General features: G+C 36.8%; 1 protein-coding gene and 1 long non-coding RNA gene across 8 annotated transcripts in view; one reads left to right on the top strand and one right to left on the bottom strand.

Annotated features, from left to right (window-relative positions):
• Positions 1-23,495, top strand: part of LOC148954888 (glutamate receptor ionotropic, kainate 2-like) — a 453,254-nt gene that overhangs the window by 256,653 nt on the left and 173,106 nt on the right. For all 7 annotated transcript variants that reach the window (XM_089099042.1, XM_089099050.1, XM_089099034.1 and 4 more), the window contains one exon: positions 16,763-16,915. In XM_089099042.1, coding sequence (XP_088955168.1) covers positions 16,763-16,915 — 153 coding nt within the window. The remainder of the gene's footprint in view (positions 1-16,762; positions 16,916-23,495) is intronic.
• Positions 1-23,495, bottom strand: part of LOC148954889 (uncharacterized) — a 145,416-nt gene that overhangs the window by 58,010 nt on the left and 63,911 nt on the right. The window lies entirely within an intron of this gene.

The following is a 23,495-nucleotide window of genomic DNA, read 5'->3' as shown; positions in this document are numbered from 1 at the left end:
TTTTGTCAACATCCGTTGTTGGATTATTCATTATGTCATTATGAAAAAATTGCAAGTAGCTTAGTAAGTACGAAACAAACCCTTTCGTGAATTCAACTCTTTGATGCACAAAGAAGACATTTTATTCAAGAAAATATGAAAATATTTATAAGTAAATAACACACTCTTTTTTGAAGTCACCCCCTGGATACACAATACAGATACTTTATTCAAGAAATTATGAAAAAATCGCAAGTAAGTAACAAACTCTTTCTTGAATTCCCCATTTGGACGCACAATACAGAAATTTAATTCAAGAAATTATGAAAAAAAATGTAAGTAAGTAACAAACTCCATGCTTTTTCTGCATCAATTGTCGGATATGTTGAATAAAATATGCAAAATCGAGATAGCTTTATTTTATTTTTTAAGGTTAATTTAGACGAGGTTACGTGCGCGCACGTAACCTCGTCTAAATTAACCTTAAAAAATGAAATAAAGCTATGTCGACTTTGCATATTTTATTCAACATATCCGACAATTGATGCAGAAAAACCATAAAGTTTGTTACTTACTTACTTACATTTTTTTCATAATTTCTTGAATTAAATTTCTGTATTGTGCATCCAAATGGGGAATTCAAGAAAGAGTTTGTTACTTACTTGCGATTTTTTCATAATTTCTTGAATATAGTATCTATATTGTGTATCCAAGGGGTGACTTCAAGAAAGAGTGTGTTACTAACTTACAAATATTTTCATATTTTCTTGAATGAAATGTCTTCTTTGTGTATCCACGAGATGAATTTACGAAAGAGTTTTTTTCGTACTTACTAACCTACTTGCAATTTTTTTATAATGACATAATGAATAAACCAACACCGGATGTTGATAAAAAATTTATTAATTCTGATACCTAGATTTTCACAGTTTCACCTCATGTGTCCGACAATAGATGTATGCAAACTAATTTTCTCACATCTCTGATGTTTTAATATACATTCTATACTGCTGATATGCTAGCTTACTCTAAAAATAATGAAAATACAGAAACGTAATGCATAATATATTTTTAACGAAATAATTCTATGTAGAATATTACTACAAAATTGTATTATGACACATATTCAAAGAAACGTTCACTCTTAAACATCCAGAAACGATGGTCCCCTGCTGAGGAATAGTTTTTACCATGTCTAATACATTTATCACGATCAGGTATGATCTTAGGTATCCAGTATGCAAAGAACCTGATATAGTGTTCAGGACGACGATAAACCACTTCAAATTTAGGACGCTTAAATTCTTCTAGATTGAAAAGTGGAATCCTAGGGTTACACTTTTGAATTAAAACTTTATTTATAGGTACATTACCCTTTACATAGAGTGCTTCAACCCCGAAAAAGCTGCAAATTTCACTAACTTCCACCTGGACATTTCTCAGCTCCTGACAACTGTTATTAAGTGGTGTAATCACTCTATCGTTGAATCCCAGTCTGTTTATACGATGTTATGTAGTACTCCACAAGCTTTTATCATACTCATACATGTTGTAGTTCACTATCCAATGATAACAGTCAATTTCTTCAAGTTCCAATGACAATAATAAAAATACACATTCAAATATAACACCACAAGATGGTTTTTTCAAATCGATAAATTCTGTGTCATAGAGTCCTATCATCTTGGAAGGTATTAATGTACTTGTTAAGAAGAGAAATACATCATCAAACTTTTATACCTTCGCTCAAGGTCGATTGGAGTTATGGCTAAGGGGATGACTCCTAAAAGCATCTGAATTCATTTTGGGGAGGAGTCATAAAACCCTTAGAATTCATTGCGGGGAGGAGTCATAGAACTCTCGGTATCTCTTGCATGCAAATGAAGTCTGGAAATTACTTTTTTTTTAATTTCTATATTGTGTATCCAAGAGGTGAATTCAAGAGATATTTTGTCATTTTAAGATATCTACAAAAGAAAAAGATAAAAAGTAAATAAAGTTTAACAATTTTGAAGTTATGAAAAAAATGTTTGTTTTATGAAATAAATTTATTGAATTAGAGCCATCCTTCCTCATCATAATGAGTATTCAAAACTGGACTTAAGTTTCACATTTGAATCGGAGACTTGTAATTTCCATAATTTTGTTACAAGAAAACTAGAGTTTACGGTCAAAGAACCCTCATTTGTTCAGATATTAAGAAAGTGGTTTTATTTTTCTATCCAAAACTAGACTTATGTTTTACATTTGAACCAGACAAATGTATTTTCCATAATTTTATTACAAAAAACTAGAGTTTACGGCCAAAAAAGCTTATTAGCTTGTGTGTGTGTGTGTGTCATGTCTTTGTGTGTGTCCTCTCTTCGTGTTTTTCGTCTCTGTCTGTCTGTCGTCTCTTTGTGTCTATACTCTCTGTGTGTGAGTGAACTCTGTGTGTGTGTGTCGTCTCTGTGCATGTGTTGTCTCTGTGAGTGTTTCGTATCTGTGTGTGTGTTGTGTCTGTGTGTTTGTCGTCTCTGTGTGCGTGTCGTCTCTCTATGTCTTGTCGTCTCTCTGTGTGTTTCTCTGTGTGTTGTTTCTGTGTGTTTGTCGTCTCTGTGTGTGTGTGTCGTCTCTATGTGTAAGTCGTCTCTGTGTGTGTGTGTCGTCTCTGTGTGTGTGTGTCATCTCTGTGTGGATTTTTTTTGTTTGTGTGTGTTGTCTGAATATTTGTGTCGTCTCTATGTGTGTGTCCTATCTATGCGTGTGTGACGTCTCTTTGTGTGTGTCGTCTCTATGTGTGTTTGTCATTTCTGTGTGTGTGTCTCGTCTCTCTGTGTGTGTTGACTCTGTGTGTGTGTGTATCGTCTCGTTTGTACACTCTGTGTGTGATTCGTCTCTTTGTGTCTGTCGTCTCTGTGTGTTTGTCATCTCTCTTTGTGTGAGGACGCTCTGTGTATGTGTGTGTGTCATCTCTGTGCATGTGTCGTCTCTGTGGGTGTTTCGTATCTTTGTGTGTGTGTGTTGTCTCTGTGCATGTGTCGTCTCTGTGGGTGTTTTGTATCTGTGTGTGTATGTATGTTGTCTCTGTGTGTTTGTCGTCTCTGTGTGCGTGTCGTCTCTCTATGTGTTGTCGTCTATGTGTGCGTGTCGTCTCTCTATGTGTTGTCGTCTCTGTGTGTGTGTCGTCTCTGTGTCTGTGTTGTCTCTATGTGTGTGTCGTCTGTGTGTGTGTATTTGTGTCGTTTGTGTATGTTTGTGGTCTCTGTGTGTGTGTGACGTCACTTTGTGTGTGTCGTCTCTGTATGTGTGTCATCTCTGTGTGTGTGTGTGTGTCGTCTCTGTGTGGATGTTGTCTCTGTGTGTTTGTTTGTTGTCTCTATGTGAATGTCGTCTCTATGTGTGTTTCGTATCTGTGTGTGTGTGACGTCTCTTTGCGTGTGTCGTCTCTATGTTTGATTGTCATTTCTGTGTGTGTGTGTCTCGTCTCTCTGTGTGTGTGTTGATCGTCTCTGTGTGTGTATCGTCTCGTTTGTCCTCTCTGTGTGTGATTCGTCTCCTTGTGTCTGTCGTCTCTGTGTGTTTGTCCTCTCTGTGTGTGAGTCGACTCTGTGTGTGTGTGTCGTGTCTGTGCATGTGTCGTCTCTGTGGGTGTTTCGTATCTGTGTGTGTGTTGTCTCTGTGTGTTTGTCGTCTCTATATGCGTGTCGTCTCTATTTGTGTTTCATATCTGTGTGTGTGTGTCGTGTCTGTGTGTGTGTGTGTCGTCTCTGTGTGTATTTTGTCTCTGTTTGTGTGTCGTCTCTATGTGTGTGTCTTCTGCATGTGTGTTTCGCATTTGTCTGCGTGTGTTACTTCTCTTTGTGCGTGTCACCTCTATGTGTGTTTGTCATTTCTGTGTTTGTGTCTCGTCTCTCTGTGTGTGTGTTGATTCTATGTGTGTGTATCGTCTCTGTGCATATGTCGTCTCTCTGTATCTTTTCTGTGTGTTTGTACTCTCTGTGTGTGATTAGTCTCTTTGTTTCTGTGTGTGTGTCGTTTCTGTGTGTTTGTCCTCTCTGTGTGTGATTAGTATCTTTGTGTCTGTCGTCTCTGTGTGTTTGTCCTCTCTGTTTGTGAGTGGACTCTGTGTGTGTGTCGTCTCTTTGTGTGTTTTGTATATGTGTGTGTGTGTTGTCTCTGTGTGTTTGTGTCGTCTCTATGTGTGTTTCGTATCTGTGCGTGTGTGACGTCTCTTTGTGTGTGTCGTCTCTATGTATGTTTGTCATTTCTGTGTGTGTGTCTCGTCTCTCTGTGTATGTTGACTCTGTGTGTTTGTGTATCGTCTCTGTGCATGTGTCGTCTCTATGTGTCGTCTCTGTGTGTTTGTCGTCTCTATGTGTATCGTCTCTATGTGTGTTTCGTCTGTGTGTGTGTGTGTCATCTGTGTGTTTGTCGTCTCTGTGTGTGTGTGTCGTCACTTTGAGTGTGTCGTCTCTGTGTGTGTGTGATCTCTGTGTGTGTGTGTGTCGTCTCTGTGTGGATGTTGTCTCTGTGTGTGTGTTGTCTCTATGTGTGTGTCGTCTCTCTGTGTGTTTCGTATCTGTGTGTGTGTGACGTCTCTTTGTGTGTCGTCTCTATGTGTGTTTGTCAGTTCTGTGTGTGTGTGTCTCGTCTCTCTGTGTGTGTTGACTCTGTGTGTGTGTGTATCGTCTCGTTTGTCCTCTCTGTGTGTGATTCGTCTCTTTGTGTCTGTCGTCTCTGTGTGTTTGTCCTCTCTGTGTGTGAGTGGACTCTGTGTGTGTGTGTGTCGTCTCTGTGCATGTGTCGTCTCTGTGGGTGTTTCGTATCTGTGTGTGTGTGTTGTCTCTGTGTGTTTGTCGTCTCTGTGTGCGTGTCGTCTCTATTTGTGTTTCATATCTGTGTGTGTGTGTGTTGTCTCTGTGTGTGTGTTTCGTCTCTGTGTGGATGTTGTCTCTGTGTGTGTGTTGTCTCTGTGTGTGTATGTCTTCTCTATGTGTGTTTCGTATATGTGAGTGTGTTACGTCTCTTTGTGTGTGTCGTCTCTATGTGTGTTTGTCATTTCTGTGTTTGTGTCTAGTCTCTCTCTGTGTGTGTTGACTCTGTGTGTGTGTGTATCGTCTCTGTGCATGTGTCGTCTCTATGTGTCGTTTCTGTGTGTTTGTCCTCTCTGTGTGTGATTCGTCTCTTTGTGTCTGTGTGTGTGTGTGTCGTTTCTGTGTGTTTGTCCTCTCTTTGTGTGATTAGTCTCTTTGTGTCTGTGTGTCGTCTCTTTGTGTGTTTCGTATCTGTGTGTGTGTGTGTTGTCTCTGTGTGTGTGTGTCGTCTGTGTGTGTGTGTCGTCGCCATGTGTGTGTCGTCTCTGTGTGTTTGTCCTCTCTATGTGTGTCGTCTCTCTGTGTGTGTAATCTGTGTGTTTATGTCTTCTATGTGTGTGTGTTGTCTCTGTGTGTGTGTCGTCTCTCTCTGTGTTTGTGTCGTCTCTATGCATGGGTCTTCGTTATATGTATTTCTTCTCTGTATGCGTTTCGTCTCTGTATTCAATATTCGTTCTTTTGTCTTAATTTCACCTCTTAACTTAAACAGCGAGGCAATCAATAGTCATTTTTTCCATGCTATTAAAAAAACAGTACCATTGTTTCATCTCTGACCGATGAAAAGTCATCGCGCCATCCCCCAAAAAATACTTTTCAGACATTTCTTGTTGAAACTAATTCCCCCCTCAAGACAATCTCATTCCTGTCGACCTTTGGAAGGTGTTTCTTCATTTTTCGATAATCAGACAATTTTCTCAAACCCATAGCTTTTGACTGGCAGCACTAAAGTTAATGAATCCTAAATCTTTTGGAAACAACCTCTATTTTCTGTCCGTTTTTAAGTTTTGACGTTGCTCCTTACTTTCAGTTAAAGAAACTTTTTTTTATAATTTAATTTCTGATCGTGGGGGGCTGGGCACGGGTGAAGTTGTTTTGACTTAAAAATACCCTCCACCTCTTCTATGGAAAATTCCCCCCTCAGGACAATCCCATTCCTGTCGACTTTTGGAAGGTGTTTCTTAATTTTTCGATAATCAGACAATTTTCTCAAACCCATAGCTTTTGACTGGCAGCACTAAAGTTAATGAATCCTAAATCTTTTGGAAACAACCTCTATTTTCTGTCTGTTTTTAAGTTTTGATGTTGCTCCTTACTTTCAGTTGAAGAAATTTTTTTTATAATTTAATTTCTGATCGCGGGGGGCTGGGCACGGTTGAAGTTGTTTTATGTAAGAATAGCCTCCATCTCTTCTATGGAAAATCCCCCCCTCAAGACAATCCGCTTCCTTTTAAAGTTCTGAGGATGTTTCTTCATTTGTTGAGAGATACAAAATATTCTCAACCCCATAGCTGTTGATTAGTAACGCTAATATTTATTAATCCTAAATATGTTGGAAACAACTACTATTTTGTGTCTGTGATTAAGGGTGGATGCTGGTCTTCACTTTCAGATGGAGAAACTTTTTTTTTATAACTTGGTCTCTTTTCGGAGTGAGGGTAATTGTATGAATCCACCTCCACATCCTTAAAAAAGAAGAAAAATTTAGTAAGGAAATAATAAGCCCTCTTTTACAGATAAATTGCCCTCTAAAGTTTATTCTGGTGTTTGTAGCACTCTATGTCTTAGCACTTTAGAAATATTTAAAAAGAAAATCTTTTAAAGTAAAATTTTGGAAAATTTTTAGTTTGGGGGGAAGGGGGATTTAAAAAACATCTCCGCATAATATAATTTATGAAAAAGCCCAGCTTTGGAACGAAAATAAGCCATTTCCGTAAAAACTAAACTATAAAGCTTTTTTTGAACGTAAACACTAGTTTTTGTAAGAAAATTATAGAAAATACATTTCTTTGGGTCAAACGTGAACCTTTGGTTATGAAAAAGCCTAGCTTTGGAACGAAATAAGCCATTTCCGTAAAAACTAAACTATAAAGCTTTTTTGAACGTAAACACTAGTTTTTCGTAAGAAAATTATAGAAAATACATTTCTTTGGGTCAAATGTGAACCTTTGGTTATGAAAAAGCCAAGCTTTGGAACGAAAATAAGCCATTCCCGTAAAAACTAAACTATAAAGCTTTTTTGACCGTAAACACTAGTTTTTGTAAGAAAATTATAGAAAATACATTTCGCTGGGTCAGATGTGAACCTTTGGTTATGAAAAAGCCCAGCTTTGTAACGAAAATAAGCCATTCCCGAAGAAAATAAACTATAAAGCCGTTTTTAACATAAAAATTAGTTTCTGTAAGAAAATTATAGAAAATACATTTCTTTGGATCAAATGTGAACCTTTGGTTATGAAAAAGCCCACCTTTGGAACGGAAAATGCCATTTTAAAATGTATCAGAATTATTTATTTAACGGAAATTGTCGCTTTTTGGAATGGCCAAAGCGTTTAGAATTACACAAATCCATGTCTTAATTATCAACCTTTTGTTCTCATAATTGAAATAGGACACGTTTAAACTCTGACTTCAAAAAGGACTCTCGGTAATTATAAACACATGTGGTTTTTAGACTAGAAAAAAGATTTTCTGATAATTGGGAAAAGGGGGCATTTTTTTATGAACGAAATAGCTAAAAGTAAGGAATTATGATCTTAACAAAGCAGTGGATGAGAGAGTTTTTGTTTTACATAATAGAAAAAAGCATACTTAGCGTTTTCTATCGAATATACTCATCATATTTTAAGAGTTTGTATTGTTGGAGGGGAGGGGGGTAAGTCCCCCTGAAATTTGAATTTATTAGTAAAACGATTTTTTTTTGGAAATAAAGAATGAAAGTGTACTCACATTGAAAATAGAAATATCCATTGTTCCAGAGTTAATAAAATTCTGTGTACCATGCTCGATATGCTAAAACATAATGAAAATTAAATTCCAATGCATGAACATTTTATACAGTTTTTCAAGGACGAATAAAAAACGGATGTTGAGTTACTTAATTTGTGCATGCCCCCAAAACATGTTTGACTACTTTATAACATACCAGTTTCTTAAGAATGTACACGTGAACTCATGACGTACATTCATTGTGCAATTGACATCAAAAACAGAAAAAAACCTGTTTGACCACATTATATTATTACGACCATACTCTCAAAACATGCTTGACCACATTATACCTTGCCAAGTTTAAAAAACCTCGACTTTAGTTTCATAACATGCATTATAGTGTGCCAACTTTTAAAATATTCACGCGTGAGTTTAATGTCTCAGACATGGGTTTTTCTTGCGCAATTCCAACGTATCGTTCATATTGTATACACTATTATCTTGTACCGTTTGCATGTATGGTTGAATGTAGGGTTGAAATCTTATACAAGGTAACTATATCACTAGCCTGCTAAGTTCAATGTCAAAAAACTGAAAGGTATCTAAAATCGAGAACGCAGATTTCAAATTTCTGCGCCAAGGAAAATCAAGGAAGTCACGCTGTAACGCTATACGTGGGGAGATATTTTCAGCATTGTGTTTGTGTAATGAGTGTATTTTCTGTGTTTTATGTAGAAAGTTAATATTTCAGCCAAACACTTTAGTTCTCTTCTGTAGGGAATAAACGCCATCCGCTAGGAAAACTGTAGGAAGGGATCCCTTATCCGTCACCCACTTGGCAGTTATCTTTCCTATAAATCAAATGGCCTATGCTTTGAATTATGTGTCACTTCTGTTTAAAGCTCATAATCTGGTGTAAATCATGGTTGCAGTGGCAGCTGCAATCTAGTAAGAGTGAACACGTTTAAAAAAACTGTCTAGCGAAAACAAAATACCATCTGACACTGACTCAGGAATGGTAACTATAATTTCGGTTCGTCTTAAAATTAAAAGTTTATTGCAGAAAGAAATTTATGGTGATTTTGAAAAAAAAAGCCTCAAACTCATCAAAAATGGCGTCAAATCAAAATGAAAAGTGTACCATTAGAATCAGCATGGTCAAAAACCATATTCAGGGAAATTACAGTCTCCCTCCTTGAACAACAAGGAAAATCACTTTTTTACATCGGTGGCACTGATCTATCTCCCGTTTTTTTTACAGGCCTAGCGTGATACCAGAACATCAAAGAGAGGGATGCTTAATGGTTCATTCAAAAGCTATTTCTCATATCTACGTGCTTTTTACGTGCTTTTATGGCACTAAAATGACATATTTTGTGCCATTTCTCCAGGGGTGGCACTAGCAAGCGACTAGAACATCGTAGACAGATCTTTTATAGCTCATATCTACGTCCTTCATATAAATTCCATCATCAGCAAGTTCCAAATGGCACTAAAAATCCCACTTTTCGTGCCGTGTCTCAAGTGGGAAAGTGGGGGCTATTGGGCTAGCAGAACTTATAAGAGTGATGTTTAATGGCTCAGTTGAAAGCTATTGCTCTTGTACACGTGCTTTTTTTTCGGTTTTACCATTCGTAAGTGCGATATAGCACTGAAAACAACACTTTTGGCGCCACTTCTTAAGTCGAAAAGCTCTGAAGTACAAAACAGGTACTATTGTAATAGTTATGCTCTAGAACCCTTAAATGGAGGTTTACAAGAACCCCACCCGTACACTCCCCCTTGCAGCCCCCGTAGTAAGTTTCATGAATCGTCTGTTCATCAGTAATCTACTGAAACATTAGCAGGCTACCACGCCATCATAGATAGATGTTTAATGGCTCAATTAAAATCTATTGCTTATATTTACCAGGTTTTTAAAAATTCCACAATCTATTAGATTTCACAAATTTCAAGTTAACTAGGTTCTGGGGAGAATTTGCAATGAACTCTTTGCCGTGGTTCAAACATTAGCTGCAACCTAGTAAAGAGCAAACCACAGCCTATAGTAACTAAAAGTTAAACAATGTTAAAAGGGCCTGTTTTTCTTCTTTTTTCCAGGCCTAGCGGGTTACTAGAACATCATAGAGAGAGGCTTAAGGGGATGTGGTTGTCTATTGCTAGATTTTCTGGCTCTCTTGTCGGTGCATTTTCCAAAGGATAAAGGACCTCTCCAGGGGGCTTAGTTATCATGATCAATCAAGAATTTGGGGGTTGACAAGTGACAAAAGTTGACATTTGCTAATGAAAGAGTGAAAGCACGCTTGTTTTTAAGAATGCATCACATCTCCGCGGAATAAAAAAAAAGTACAAGAGAAGGAATTTTGTTTGAACTGGTATTTTTATCAAATGGGTGAAATTTTATGCGCAGGGATAATTTTTCGAGGGCTAACCGTCTAGGGAGGCAATAATCTGGGAGGGGGATTAGCCAGAAAAGTGTGAAGGGGATGTGGTTGTCTATTGCTATATTTTCTGGCTCTCTCGTCGGTAAATTTGTCAAGGAACCTCTCCAGGGAGCTTAGTTACCAAGATCAATCAAGAATTTGGGGGTTGACAAGTGACAAAAGTTGACGTTTGCTAATGAAAGAGTGAAAGCACGCTTGTTTTTACGAATGCATCACATCTCGACGGAAGAAAAGAAAGTACAAGAGAAGGAATTTTGATTGAATTGGAATTTTTATCAAATGAGCAAAATTTTATACGCAAAGAAAAATCTTTCTAGGGGTCAACCGTCTAGGGAGGGAATCATCCGGGAGGTGCATTAGCCATAAAAGTGTTAATACGCAAGCAAGGATGAAAAACCATTAAAGGTTGAATTCAAAGTGTGTTCGTTGGGGGGGGGGGAGCGGGGAGTTATATGGACACTATAAATAAGTAAACGACTTAGAGATTTTTGTTGAAAGCCAAATGCAAAATCATGTTGTTTTTTTTCTCTGGGTTTACCGGTGACAATAGTTCACCGGTAATGGTGAACGGGACACAAAAAAGCTGGTAAAGCTGGGACACAATAAATATATAAAAATGTCAAATGGATGGTAAGTTTGAAGGAAACCAGGGGCGTAGTTTGCTATGGGCAGGAAGGGGGCAACAGCCCTTTCCGGACCTTGGTTTGCCACCCCCATACCCCAGTTTACCCCCCCCCCCAGCTGAAATTTTAGTTTTTTCCAAAATCTTGTCAAAACTAAGATAGACTTGCGTATTTCAATCATATATAGTCACAGATCAGTTTGTTAGCAAATATGTAACTTGACATTAACGTGAGTTAACTTTATATAGTACTAGGGAAGTTATAGTAATTTTATAGTAATAATTAATGACTTTCTTATACTAAATGGCTTATTTTTTAGTTTTTACTGTCATTTTTACTTGGTTTGGGAAAATTGGCTCCAACTCTGCCCCCCCCCAGTGTTATACTAAGTAAAAGATAAAAAATTTAAAAGAGAACATATATACAATACCTGACTATGACATAACTTTGACCTTATTGCTTCTATAAGACACTAAAATATAGTTACCTTTTCTCGGCTAGTCTGTCAATGAAGGCGAGTGACAGCACAGAAATTCCCAAAGCAGCAAGGTCAGTCAAATAAAAATTTCTTTTGAACGAATCTTCATTATTTTTCGAGTAGGTAGACTAGAATCAAACAGTTCGTGGTAACGAACTGTAAGTAAGGAGCGACCCGGCTCAATGGTAACCGAAACTCTAGAAAATGGGTTTTTGATACCAATAGATACATCAAAAGAATCAGATTTCAATGCTGATTTCAAATACATATAACTTTCATCAAGTTTAGTGCTACCCATCAAAAGTTACGCGCCTGAGAAAATTTGGCTGATTTTCAAAAAAAGGGGGAAAGACCCCTTAAAAGCTATAGAACCTTAATGAAATTCACACCATCATATTCAGCGTATCAGAGAGCCCTTCTGCAGTGGTTTTAAGCTCCTATCTACAAAGACGTGGAATCTTCCATTTTTTTTTGCCAGACCAAAGATTACGGGTGCGAGTTTATTTGTTGTTTTTTTTTTGTTTTTTTTCCCACGGATGATTTTTCCGACCCAGAGGTCCTAGAATATTGTGGGAGGGTTCATTGGAATTGAAATTAAAAGTTCTAGTGCCCTTTTTAAGTAACCAAAAAAAAAAAATGGAGGGCAACTAGGCCCCCCTCCCACGCTCATTTTTTTCTCAAAGTCACCCGATCAAAATTTTGACAGAGCAATTTTGTTCAGCATGGTCGAAAATATGATAACTATGTCTTTTAGGATGAATTAATCCCCCGGAGTCCCCGGGGGGAGGGCTAAAAGTTATGAACTTTACCCAATGTTAACATATAGTATTGGTTATTGGGAAGTATACAGAAGTTTTCAGGAGGGTTTTTTTCTGGTAGTGGGGGGGGGGGGGTCGGGGGTTATGTTGGAGGATCTGTCCATGAATGAAGTTTTCATGGGGGAAGGGAAATTGCCATGAAGGGGGCACCGGACTGGCCACCATTATTTATTGGTTATTGGGAAGTATACAGACATTTTCAGGAAGAATTTTTTTCTGGAGGTTGGGGCTGGAGGAGGGGGTTACTCGGGAGAATCTTTCCGTGGAAGATGTTTCTTTGGGGTAAGGGACATGGGGCGCCGGATTTCCAAGCATTATTTAAAAAACGATCAGAAATTAAATTAAAAAAAACAAGTTTTTTTCAACTGAAAATAAGAAGCAAAATTATAACTTAAAACGAACAGATATTATAACGTATATGAGGGGGTTCTCCCCCAAGTCAATACCTCGCTCTTTACGCTACAGTTTTTTTAGTGCTTTCAAAAGAGCTATCTATTCTAATTAAACGGCCTTTGTGATTCAGCGGTTTGTGAATTAAAATTTTTTTTAACTTTTAACGTAAAGAGCGTGGTATTGATTTAGGGGAGAACCCCCTCATATACGCAATAACATATGCGTAGTAAAAAAAACAATAAAAAAACAAGCTCCTCAACGCCTCGCTCTTTACGCTAAAGTTTGACTCTGTCTCACAACTTTATTTTTTAAAACAATAAAAAACTTTAGCGTTAAGAGCGAAGCGTTGAGGAGGGGACAGCCCCTTTCATATACCGAATAATTTCTGTTCGTTTTAAGTTTTAATGTCGCTCCTTACTTTCAGTTTAAAAAACTTGTATTTTTTATTTAATATTTTTAGGGACTGACCTTTCCCTGTACTTAAATTAGACAATTCTGGACCGATTAATAGAAAAAACAGAATTCATACTTCCTGATGATGTAAGTTTCATCAAAACTGAAGATGTCTATATCAGGCATAAATCGAAAGAAATTAAAGTGTTTTTCTAAGATATCTGGGAAATTCGGTGTCGGCTTTTAGTTTTCTCTCGTTTATTTAAATCTATTATCTAATTTCTACAAGTTATATCAAGGCCGTTAACAGAATTCTAAATAGTTTGACCACACAAACTAAAAACGTTCATAATGGACGAAATAGGGCAAGCCTTTATCGTACCGCATCCCCTTAAGAGCTAATTCAAAAGCTATATCTCATATGTAGGTGGTTTACATGAATTTCGCTGTCTGCAAGTGCCATATGGCACGAAAAAGCACTTTTTATGTCGTTTCTCGATGGGTGGGGCTAGCGGGCTACCAGAACATCTTAGATAGATTTTTTATAGCTCATAATAAAAATATTTCTCACAACTACGTTCTTCCTATAAATTCCACCATCTGTAAGTTTAAAATGACCCTTAAAGCGGTACTTTTGGTGCCATGTCTGAAATGGAAAAGCTGGGTCTAGTGGGCTACCGGGGCTTTTTAGAGTGATTTTTAATGGCTTATTTGAAAGCTTTTGCGGTACTTGTCTATTATATATAACATATTCGAGAAGTGAAGTTGGATGACAATAAAATATGATGAAAATAGAATACTTTATTAGCAAAATCGTGAAGGGCATTTGTGAATTATTAAACTGGGAGCTTTGGCGTCGGCTGACCTTCTCAAAGACAAAGAAAAGTTCATTATTTACGCGATTCTTGACCTACTTCATTTTAGTTCTTTATTAACATGATTATTGAGGACACCGGTTAGTTTGCTTTGACTAGTGATAGAACATCGCCATGGATGTTCAAGAATCATTTCACCAAGAATCATTTCAGATTGTTGGAAGGGCTACAACACAACTGAACTGGAACAAGCGGGTTTCACTCATTTGAAAGTGAACCACAAAGATAATTTTATCGACCCAGAAACCAACGCTTCTACTCAAAATGTAGAGAAAATATGGGGTTCCGCAAAGTGGAGTAACAGACGGCACCGAGATGCATCCCGCCATCATTTACATTAATACCTAGGAGAGTACATGTGGCGGGCGGCAGTAACGGCAGAAGGCGGAGCTCATTTCAACGCAATTCTTGAGGATATTTCTGCGTTCTGGGAGCATATTTGAAAGCTGTAGTTTACACAATTTTGCTGATAAAGTAATTCCATTTTCATCATTTTTTTTCATTAGGTTAAATAGGTTTGATTAGGCTAAAATAGGTTTGTTTAGATTAGTATTTAATATATGGTTTGGTTTACCCCCCCCCTTAATATGCAACTATATAGCCAGAATTTTTTTCTAAACTATTTATGTTTCCATCGTAATTTGGTTTTATTTCATTAACATTTACCAAACTTCACTTCTCGAATGTGTTTTATCTAATAGACAAGCACCAGTTTTGCTCATATCTACGCGATTTTTATCAATTCTACCATCCTTAAGTGAGATATAGCACTGAAAACAACACTTTTGGTGCCACTTCTTAAGTGGAAAATCTTGGAAGCATAAAACGGTATCATTGTAATAATTATGGTCCATAAACCGTTAACTGGATGTTTGCAAAAACAACTCCCACAAATTCCTCCTCCAGCCCCCCTTAATAAGCTACGCAAGTAAAGTCCTACAAAAACCAATATATTCAGTTACATTATTAGATCCGTGGTTCTGCTAGTACAGCGCTGGACTTCAAATTAGATTATCATGCGTTCGATTCCCGCTTGGATTTTTCTTTTTAATCATGGTTTGTCCCTTCTTATGATTACTTTTCAGATAATCCAGTATTTTTACACATGTGTCGCACTCATTTTTTAAAGCATATCCCGGGAAGGCTTGTTTTAAGCCAATTACTAATATCTACGTTTTACCGTCCAAAGTGCCATATAGCACTAAAAACGGCACTTTTGGTGCCACTTCTTAAGTGGAAGAGTTTGGAAGGATAAAACGGTACCATTGCAATAATTATGGACCGAAGCACTTAACTGGAGGTTAATAAAACCCCTCACATATACTCCCCCTCTAGACCCTCTTAGTAAGTTTCATAAATCGCCTACTCATCTTAAAAATAAAAGATTATTGCGAAAAAAATTAACTAAAACTAAAAATTTTTCAACTGAAAATCTACCAAAAATTAAGCTTGAATCATCAACAGTTTTAAATTGAACGTTCAAACTTCCCTCTGCGATGAAGCCTGTGTGCTAGTTCTAACGGTGGTAAATGAGGGGAAGAGACGTCCTTTACCATACGTTTTTGCTCCTGCCTAGGTTTTGGAAAACACCTTTTTTTGGTCATTTCTTTGGAAAAGGCACTTTTTCATTTAAAAAAAAGGGGAAAACAACCGAAAGTGCACTTTATGGGAATGCGCTATCAAGTCAAACTTATAAAAAGTGATTAGGTATAAATAAAAGCTTTTAAATGACCCCTTAAACAGCTCTATTTTGTTACAGTAGCCTTCTAGTTTCTGCTAGTCAGTAGATGATTTATAAAGCCCTGTCTTCATTAGGACTTTTTCAGGCGAAGTCGGCCGAGTAGAAACCGCTTTTTTTTCATCAAAAACAAACGTTACTGAAAAACGTGTTTTGTTTTGTGAAGAATGGATAAACTTTATGTTATAGACTGAACGTTTTTCGTAGCTGAAACTAAGGAGTGACATTAAAACTTAAAACGAACATGCATTACTCCGTCTAAATAAAAAAAGTTTAAATAATAAAATCATGGCAGCATTGTTTCTACAATAAATTTTAATCAAAAACAAACATACATTAATTTAAAAAACAAAGTTTTTCCGAGGAAAGTTAAGAGCAAAGTTGAAACTTAAAACGGACAAAAATTACTACTTCACAGCCTATCTAATACAAATCAATAAAACTAGTACAAACAAACCAACTAATTATGTTTCCCTATGCTTTCAGGATTATAAAAACCAGCGGTTTACTGAAAGCACAAAATAATATAGGTGTTTTGGTACAGTAAAAGCAAACCAATTAAGGACATTTTTTAAAGAATAAAAATATTATCAATCCCTTTTAGGATCAACCTCTTTTAAGATAAAGCAACAACCCATTTTAGGATTGTTGCTCTATTTTTTTTACGTTTAATTTGGTATCACGTCTGCACAATGGCTCAGTTCAATGACTAGCTCTCGTTTTGGTTCTGAAAAGGACTAGCTTTAGAGTTTGTATCATAGCTTGAAATTCACTGTTGTATAGAGAGAAATAATCGGATTTCCAGAGTTCATGTTATGTCTTATTAGATCTTCATTTCAAGCAATACTAAAGCATATTTCTTACGATTTAAGCATGTATATTACTCACTATTGGTATTATAGCTGGCGAGACCAAAATGTTACCTGATAAATCAATACAACATTTATGCGCGCCGTTAAGTGACTTTGCGGTTATTAGAAAACTATTTAATTTTGAGCTCGTGTTTTTAAGATAATGTAAATTCTATACTGATGTCACAACTGGTGTAAGACTATGAAAAACTTTTTAGATTCGTATATTGTTGTTAGCCTACATACTCACTTTTGACTCCCAAATCAATATAACTATCTACAGACAGTCCCTCTGAAGAATATTTAGCAGACACTCTTCTTCTTTCCGAATCTGTAACCACAAACTATAATTCAGCTCGTTATAATAATAAATCATTTCTTTCAAGACGGCCCCTGCATTGATGTTTGATAGCGTTATGTCACTTGCCCACGGTCTTGCTGCCTTAGACAGAGGAGCCACCTTACGGATAGCAAATGTATCATGTGAAGAAGAAAAACCATGGTCAGATGGAACTTCGCTTTTCAACTACGTTAATACTGTAAGTATTTACTTGCAAGGAATTTTTTTACAGGACCAATAACAAACAAAAACTTTATTTAATAACTTCAACAAGAGATGCTCAGAAATGCCTGGAATTTTAGGACTTCCAGGGAGTCAAGACCCCCCCCCTTGTGCACGTCCATGAACCACCGCATTTAGTATTGCTAATAATATAATCATAAAAATCTTTTTTATGATTATTGCTTGACTTATCCACCAATTAATTGACCTCCCATAATGAAACCATCGTAGCTGAGGCACTTTTTCTCATTTTTGCGCTTTTTTATTTAGATGTGTATCTCTTGTAACACAATTAATGTAATTGAAACTTGTCTAAAATGTAAACAAAATTTGAAGTTGTCGTTCTAAAGCTCACAGTATTCATTGTAGAGTTGGACAACGCTCATCTCCTCAAATTGTATATTTTTTTAACTTAGGGCAAAAGAAAATCCCATCAAATAATGTCTCGATGGTCTTTCACTATCCCCATGCACATTGTGTCAATAATTGCTAAATAAAACTCTTCCCCCCTCTCCCGACGAATCCTTTCGAGATCTATTTTTTGTCATCCAATGTTCGTCTTCTTCAGTAACCAAGAAGGTAATAAGACTAAGAATGCACTGGAGGTTCATTATCAAAATGATTCCATACGATGGAATAAATGGTTTGGAATGGAACAAACCTACTCTGTCACCGGAACTTGAAATAAACGAGGTCAATGTGCAGTGGAATAAGGTTCCGAGTAAATAACCAAAAGACGAATGCTTGAAATAGTTCGAAAATAAATCGGAGGCGAGAAAAAGGAAGAATGTTTTTATTATGATCAATCTCTAATCATAGGCAGCACAATGATTTTGCCAATAATTGGACCATTATGGCTTTAATGTATTATTTCTTTTATTTCTACAAGCCCACTTCGCATAAAAAGAGTTACCGTAGAAGCTTTGGAGAGGGCTCCTACCAGTGACAATTGAAATTTATAATTCACTTTTTAAGGATCAGAAGTTAATTGAGGGCAAATAGTCTCCTCCTAAACCCTTCCTAGGTACCTCCCCCTCAATCATCAAAGATGTCTGATCAAATTTTTGAGATAATCGTCGTTCACAATAGTCGTGAAGGTCCAAAAACTATAGCCTCCGGAGATGACATGACCACCCACAGCCCAATAGTCAGGGTCTGTAAATTAAATAAGTTGCCGGTTGTTTGCATATAAGTTTCACTATTAGGAAATGGGGTTATGTTTGATCCACAGTCTTCAAAAAGGCTAAGGGTAGTAAGGTAAAACTTTCAAGTGATGTTGATGGGAATGTAAAACTAAATCCAAAGAAATTATGTGCATCCAGGTGGTCAAACTAGAGTACCTGCAATATCTCAGGAATCAGTGCGGCAGTGTTTCCACTTCAAATTTTTTCAAATCCCTAAAAGACTGGTGGAAAATCCCTTGAAATCCCCATTTTAATACCAAAATCTCTAAAGTTTTCTCCATTTTCGGACTTCTTTCCAAGTCACAAGTAAAGCCTTGCTATGTTGACTTTTAACAACATTTGTTAAAGACGACTTATTTTGCGACTCAAGACCTTTTACTTGTACCACTTTACTTGTTTACTTGTTTGAGTAATATCTTTTTATTATAACTTCATTTAAAAAAATGCTTTCTATTTAGTTATGTTTGGTTATGATTTATAGATTCCAGTGCCAGATCTCAGATTCTGGAACATATGAATTTAATTTATTTATTTGTATTTCGTTGCCATTATTTTATCCTTCTCAATTTCTTTTTTTCTGGCACCCTCGTTTTTATTTGAATTTGTGCGAAGGATTGGTATGAATGATATCCATCCGGTCGCTTGTTCAAACAATATTTTTATTTTGACTTTTTTCATGTTGAAATGTGTTAAAGTCAATAAAAATATCTGAAAAGAAGTAAAAAGTTACCTGTTGATGGATTTGTCAAAAGGTGACTGAAAATATGAGATTGAAGGATAGAAAATTGCTTAGAATGTACTTTGAGTAATACAGAAAAGGGAAAATATAAAAAAAATACTTAGGTATTTTCACAATCTTGTAGTAAGGTGCAATAAGGTGAAATAGATTAAGTAAGAAAAACAGATTTTAATTCTGTTTTCTTTTGTGCATGACGAATCAGAGTGTTTAATTGGTTGCGTCAATAGGTCAGTGGATGCGGTGGTCAAAATAAATCAATATTTATTTTATATGGTTGTTTTCGGTAATAGGGTTATAAGGGCCCACTGCTTATTACACCATTGTGAAAAGCTCCATTAGTTGCCTCAAACTCGGATTAACTTTATATTGATACTAAAAAATCAAGACAAATCAATTTTTAGTCAGAATCAGATTCAACACCTTCGTCCTTTTTCTCGATAGTAGCTGAAGCCTTAACTCTTTTCGTGTCTAGCAGTAGCTGCTCGTCTTCACGAATGCATGGGACACTTTCTTGGGTCCGCTTCATACCATATTTCGTTTTAAGAATTCCACGTAACGTTTCCGTTTTGAGCTTGTTCCATCTGTCCGTCTTTTTAGATTTTCACTGCACTAAAAAACCTTTCGAAGACAAAATTGGAGAAAGGAAAAGAAACCACAAATATAATTGCTAATCTTAGATTTGCGTATATAGCTCGCTCCCGGAAGCGATTTTTTCAGAAAAAAATACACGCCAGTAGGTCACCGAATTCATATTATCAACATTGATGATACTTTGCTTCATCCATTCCTGTTCGATCTTGTTTTCAACCCATGATACTTTCCCATACTTTCGGACAAGGGGCTGGAGGGAATCAGACCGTAGTGACTGAACTGATACACGGTCAACCATTTCTGTATATTTGTAAATGTCATCATCGAAACCAAATAGAGGTTGGATCTGCTGATTAGCTTCAATGTAAAAAGATTGTGCAGCTCTGAGGATCTTTTCAACTGCGTCAGGGGTCATACCAGATTTTAGTATTAAGAGAGAGTCCTGCCTACTTAGACCTAAATAAATACTTTCAAGGGGAAGGTAAACACTTGGGTCATTAACATTAAGTTGAAATGTATTCGTTGACTTCACATTGTCCTTATTCATGAAGCTCATGGAAAGTTCCTTGATAAGATATTCAGTCTCTAGTTTCAGGCGATAAAACAGTGAGTTGTCAGCTTTAAAGGCTACATTAATTTCAGTAAGCAGCCCAATGCAAAGGCAACAAATTCAAACATGCACTTCACAGAACAAACAGAAAATAATTTGCAATCTACTGAAAAAATACAAATGAATGTGCATTGTCAGTTTAATATGCATTTGCTCATATATATTCTTTAAAATCTAAACAATTTTTTATTTATTAAAGTTATAAAAGACAAAATATTTAGTTTTTTCAGTAAAGGGCAAATTATGTTCTGGCCTTAAGTAGATAAAGGGATTGTGTCAGTTTCCGCACGTTTTGATTTTGACTTGGTTATTTATTGTAATTTCTGTTCGTTTTGGGTATCATTTATTTATTGATGCTCATTTGTGGTAATTTTACGCCTGATAGATTATTTGATTTTATTTTTGCTTATTTTGGGTTTAATGGACTTATTTACTTTTCTTCGAAGGACTTATTTTGTGGAAAAAGCTGTTTCAGTTAGGCTAATTCTCAGTAATAAACGGAAATATACTGGGAGAAAAACATTTTCTTTGGATATTTTTTTCACTAAAGAAACAATGAGACCGATACTTATCAAAATTTGTGAAAGCTGGGCAATTTTATTCCATAGAAATATTACTAGATCATTTTCAAAATTGTCGATGGTGTCCTAGTAATTACACTGTACTTTAGGGTTGTTTTTCCATTTTTTAGAAGGAAAGGTGGAACAATTTATCCGGGAAAAAGTACACAAAAGTTTTTTTCTGTGAATCAGGGTGTTTGGGGTATACATTTCCGAGGGGCAAGGTACACTGAATGTCATCTTATGTCTTAAATTTCTCTCACCAAGCAAAGTTCGGTCTCCTAGTACTGCTTACCCTTCTCGTTTAGTGGAGTTCTTTACTTTTTTTTTGAAAAACTTATTTCGTGCAAAAAGTTTTTTTTTTATTAATTTCTGTTCGTTTTATATTGACATAGTCTCTTTCAGAGAGAAAGACTGAGCCTCTTCTGAAGTTAAACAACCGTCCCTTCCATAAAAACCTTAAATACCCCCTGGGCATAACTTCAACCCTTTCCCCTAATCTTTTGCGTTTATTTCAACCCCAAAAGCCTTGTTATATGATATTTAGACTATTTTGAATAGAATGGTTATCTGAAAATTTCTATTAGACACATTTCGGGACATTAAGACGTTTGTGTAGGGGGGGAGGGGTAGCTATCCTCTGATCACTTTGAATCTTAAAAAAAAAACTAGAGCGTCTGATTACCAATCCAATGAGCCTCCTCCAAAGTCTATACGACCAAATTTTCAATAAAAACCCTATATGTCCCTAGGGCATAACTTACAATCCTTGCCCTGAGGGCTGGAGGGATTTGTAATCTTCAAAGACATAATTTCCGGACCTTTTTGATAGGCTGAAATAACTGTCTACATCAAAATTTTGATTGGAAGTGTTATGGGAAATGATAGGCGTGAGGGGGGGGGCATTTGCCCTCTGATCACTTTCGACTAATAAAAAAGGCACTAGTCCTCTCAATCTTCAATCAATGTAAAGTAAGTAAGCGTGACGGCACTAGACCCTTAATGTCCAAACCGGCGGTGCTGATCTCCGTTTCGCGGCACTTCAGCCAGGAAGTGCAATGGGGGGCTGGGGGCCAGCCATCCTATGCTTTCGCACACCCTTACTGCTTACCTTCCTCACATTTCTCCAGGTATCCATTTAGAGCTGGGCCAACTCTGGTTGAGCTTGGGGAGTCACACCACTGACCCGCGTCCCAAACCAAATAACTGGCCACGCCAGGGATCGTAACCATGTCCCTTGGACAAAGAATTCTCAACCCAGCGCACGTCCGCTTAGCCGTCAATGAGCCCTTTTTGAAGCATTTACGACCAAACTTTCTATAAAAACCTTATATGCCCCAAGGGCATAACTTAGAACCTTGTCCTGAGGGCTATGGTGGGAGGGCTGTCATCCTCAAAGACATAATTTACAGACCTATCAACAACGTTGAACAAGATGGCCTTATCAAAATGTTGATCGGAAATGTTTGGGGAAATGATGGGCGTATATATAAATCGGAATTTTTATTTACTTCTGCGTGTGAGAAACTAGGGTCTTACCTTTCAAAGATTCTTCTCTTAGGTAAGTGTTGTATTATTTAATTTAACTGACGCCTGTTATTGCGTACTTCTATTTTGTCTGGTATTTTTGACGATTGGCTTACGATATTGCCGAAAGATCTCGATGACACTTACACACACCATTCAAGTCACGTGACGAACCTCGACCATGCAGTTTCTTCTATAAATCTCCAAGTGTCACCTGTTCACGTCGTTACTGATTTCCAACTTTCAGACCACCTTCCAATATCTGCATCTATTTATTGTCCCTCTGTTCAGTCCGCTCCCACCACCCAACCACATCAGCCCCATGCCCAATTTTCAGGGATTCGGAAAACATCCAAAATGGTCTTTTTGCTGCTGTTACTAATTTTGTCCTACATAAAATTCATGTTCCGTTCCAGCTGCTCAGGAAAAATCCGTAAGCTGATGCAAATGAAATACGGGTATTGCTAGATATCTATCTTGCATAAATCTGCCATGCTCTGCGATGCGCAGACAAATCCGCTATACCTCTTAAACGTATGCGTCGGGGTATCACAAAACATTGATCCAGTAATCTGAGCCTAGTTGAAGCATGGAGAAAATCCAAATTTTGGTACCATTTGTGGCTCCAGTGTGACCGTCCTCGCTGGGATTCTGACATTTGTCTTTCTACCCAAAGAAAGTTTGCAAGAGAACTATCTATCCACATGAACCAGATAGTTGAAGAGACGTCCCAGCAAGCTTCTCTGTCCCAACCTTCCTTCTGGAGAAATGTATCAAGAAATCCTCTTAGCGCCCACCTATCTGCTCAAGTTATTCCTGATTCCGAATGGAATTCATACTTCTCAGCTGAATTCTCCCCACCATCTGCTGATTGCCGCCCTACCGTCCGAATATGACGATAAGCTTGATAAATTTCTGTCTAGTTGTTCAACCGACAATTTTGTTGTTTCGGTTGATTCTGTACTGCGAACAATCCAACGCCTACAGCGTAAGAAATCTTCTGGCATCGATAAAATGAGCACTCTTCACATTCTGTATAGAAGCGAGCTGCTGGCAAACCATATTACTCTTTTGATGCAGATGATTGTTACCCAAGAAGTTGTACCTTCTTCTTTCTCAATCGGAGATCTCACTCCAATTCCAAAGAAAGGTAAAATCGCTACCCAGTACTCGTCCTTCCGCCCTATGGTTGTATATATATATATATATATATATATATATATATATATATATATATATATATATATATATATATATATATATATATATATATATATATATATATATATATATATATATATATATATATATATATATATATATATATATATATATATATATATATA

The sequence above is a fragment of the Artemia sp. Qi Xiang Cuo genome, chromosome 2 (assembly GCF_049724085.1).
Source record: "Artemia sp. Qi Xiang Cuo chromosome 2, ASM4972408v1, whole genome shotgun sequence".
NCBI classification, from domain to species: Eukaryota; Metazoa; Arthropoda; class Branchiopoda; order Anostraca; family Artemiidae; genus Artemia; species Artemia sp. Qi Xiang Cuo.
Note: the sequence above shows the minus strand (reverse complement) of the source record. Positions and strands in the feature narration are given on the sequence as shown.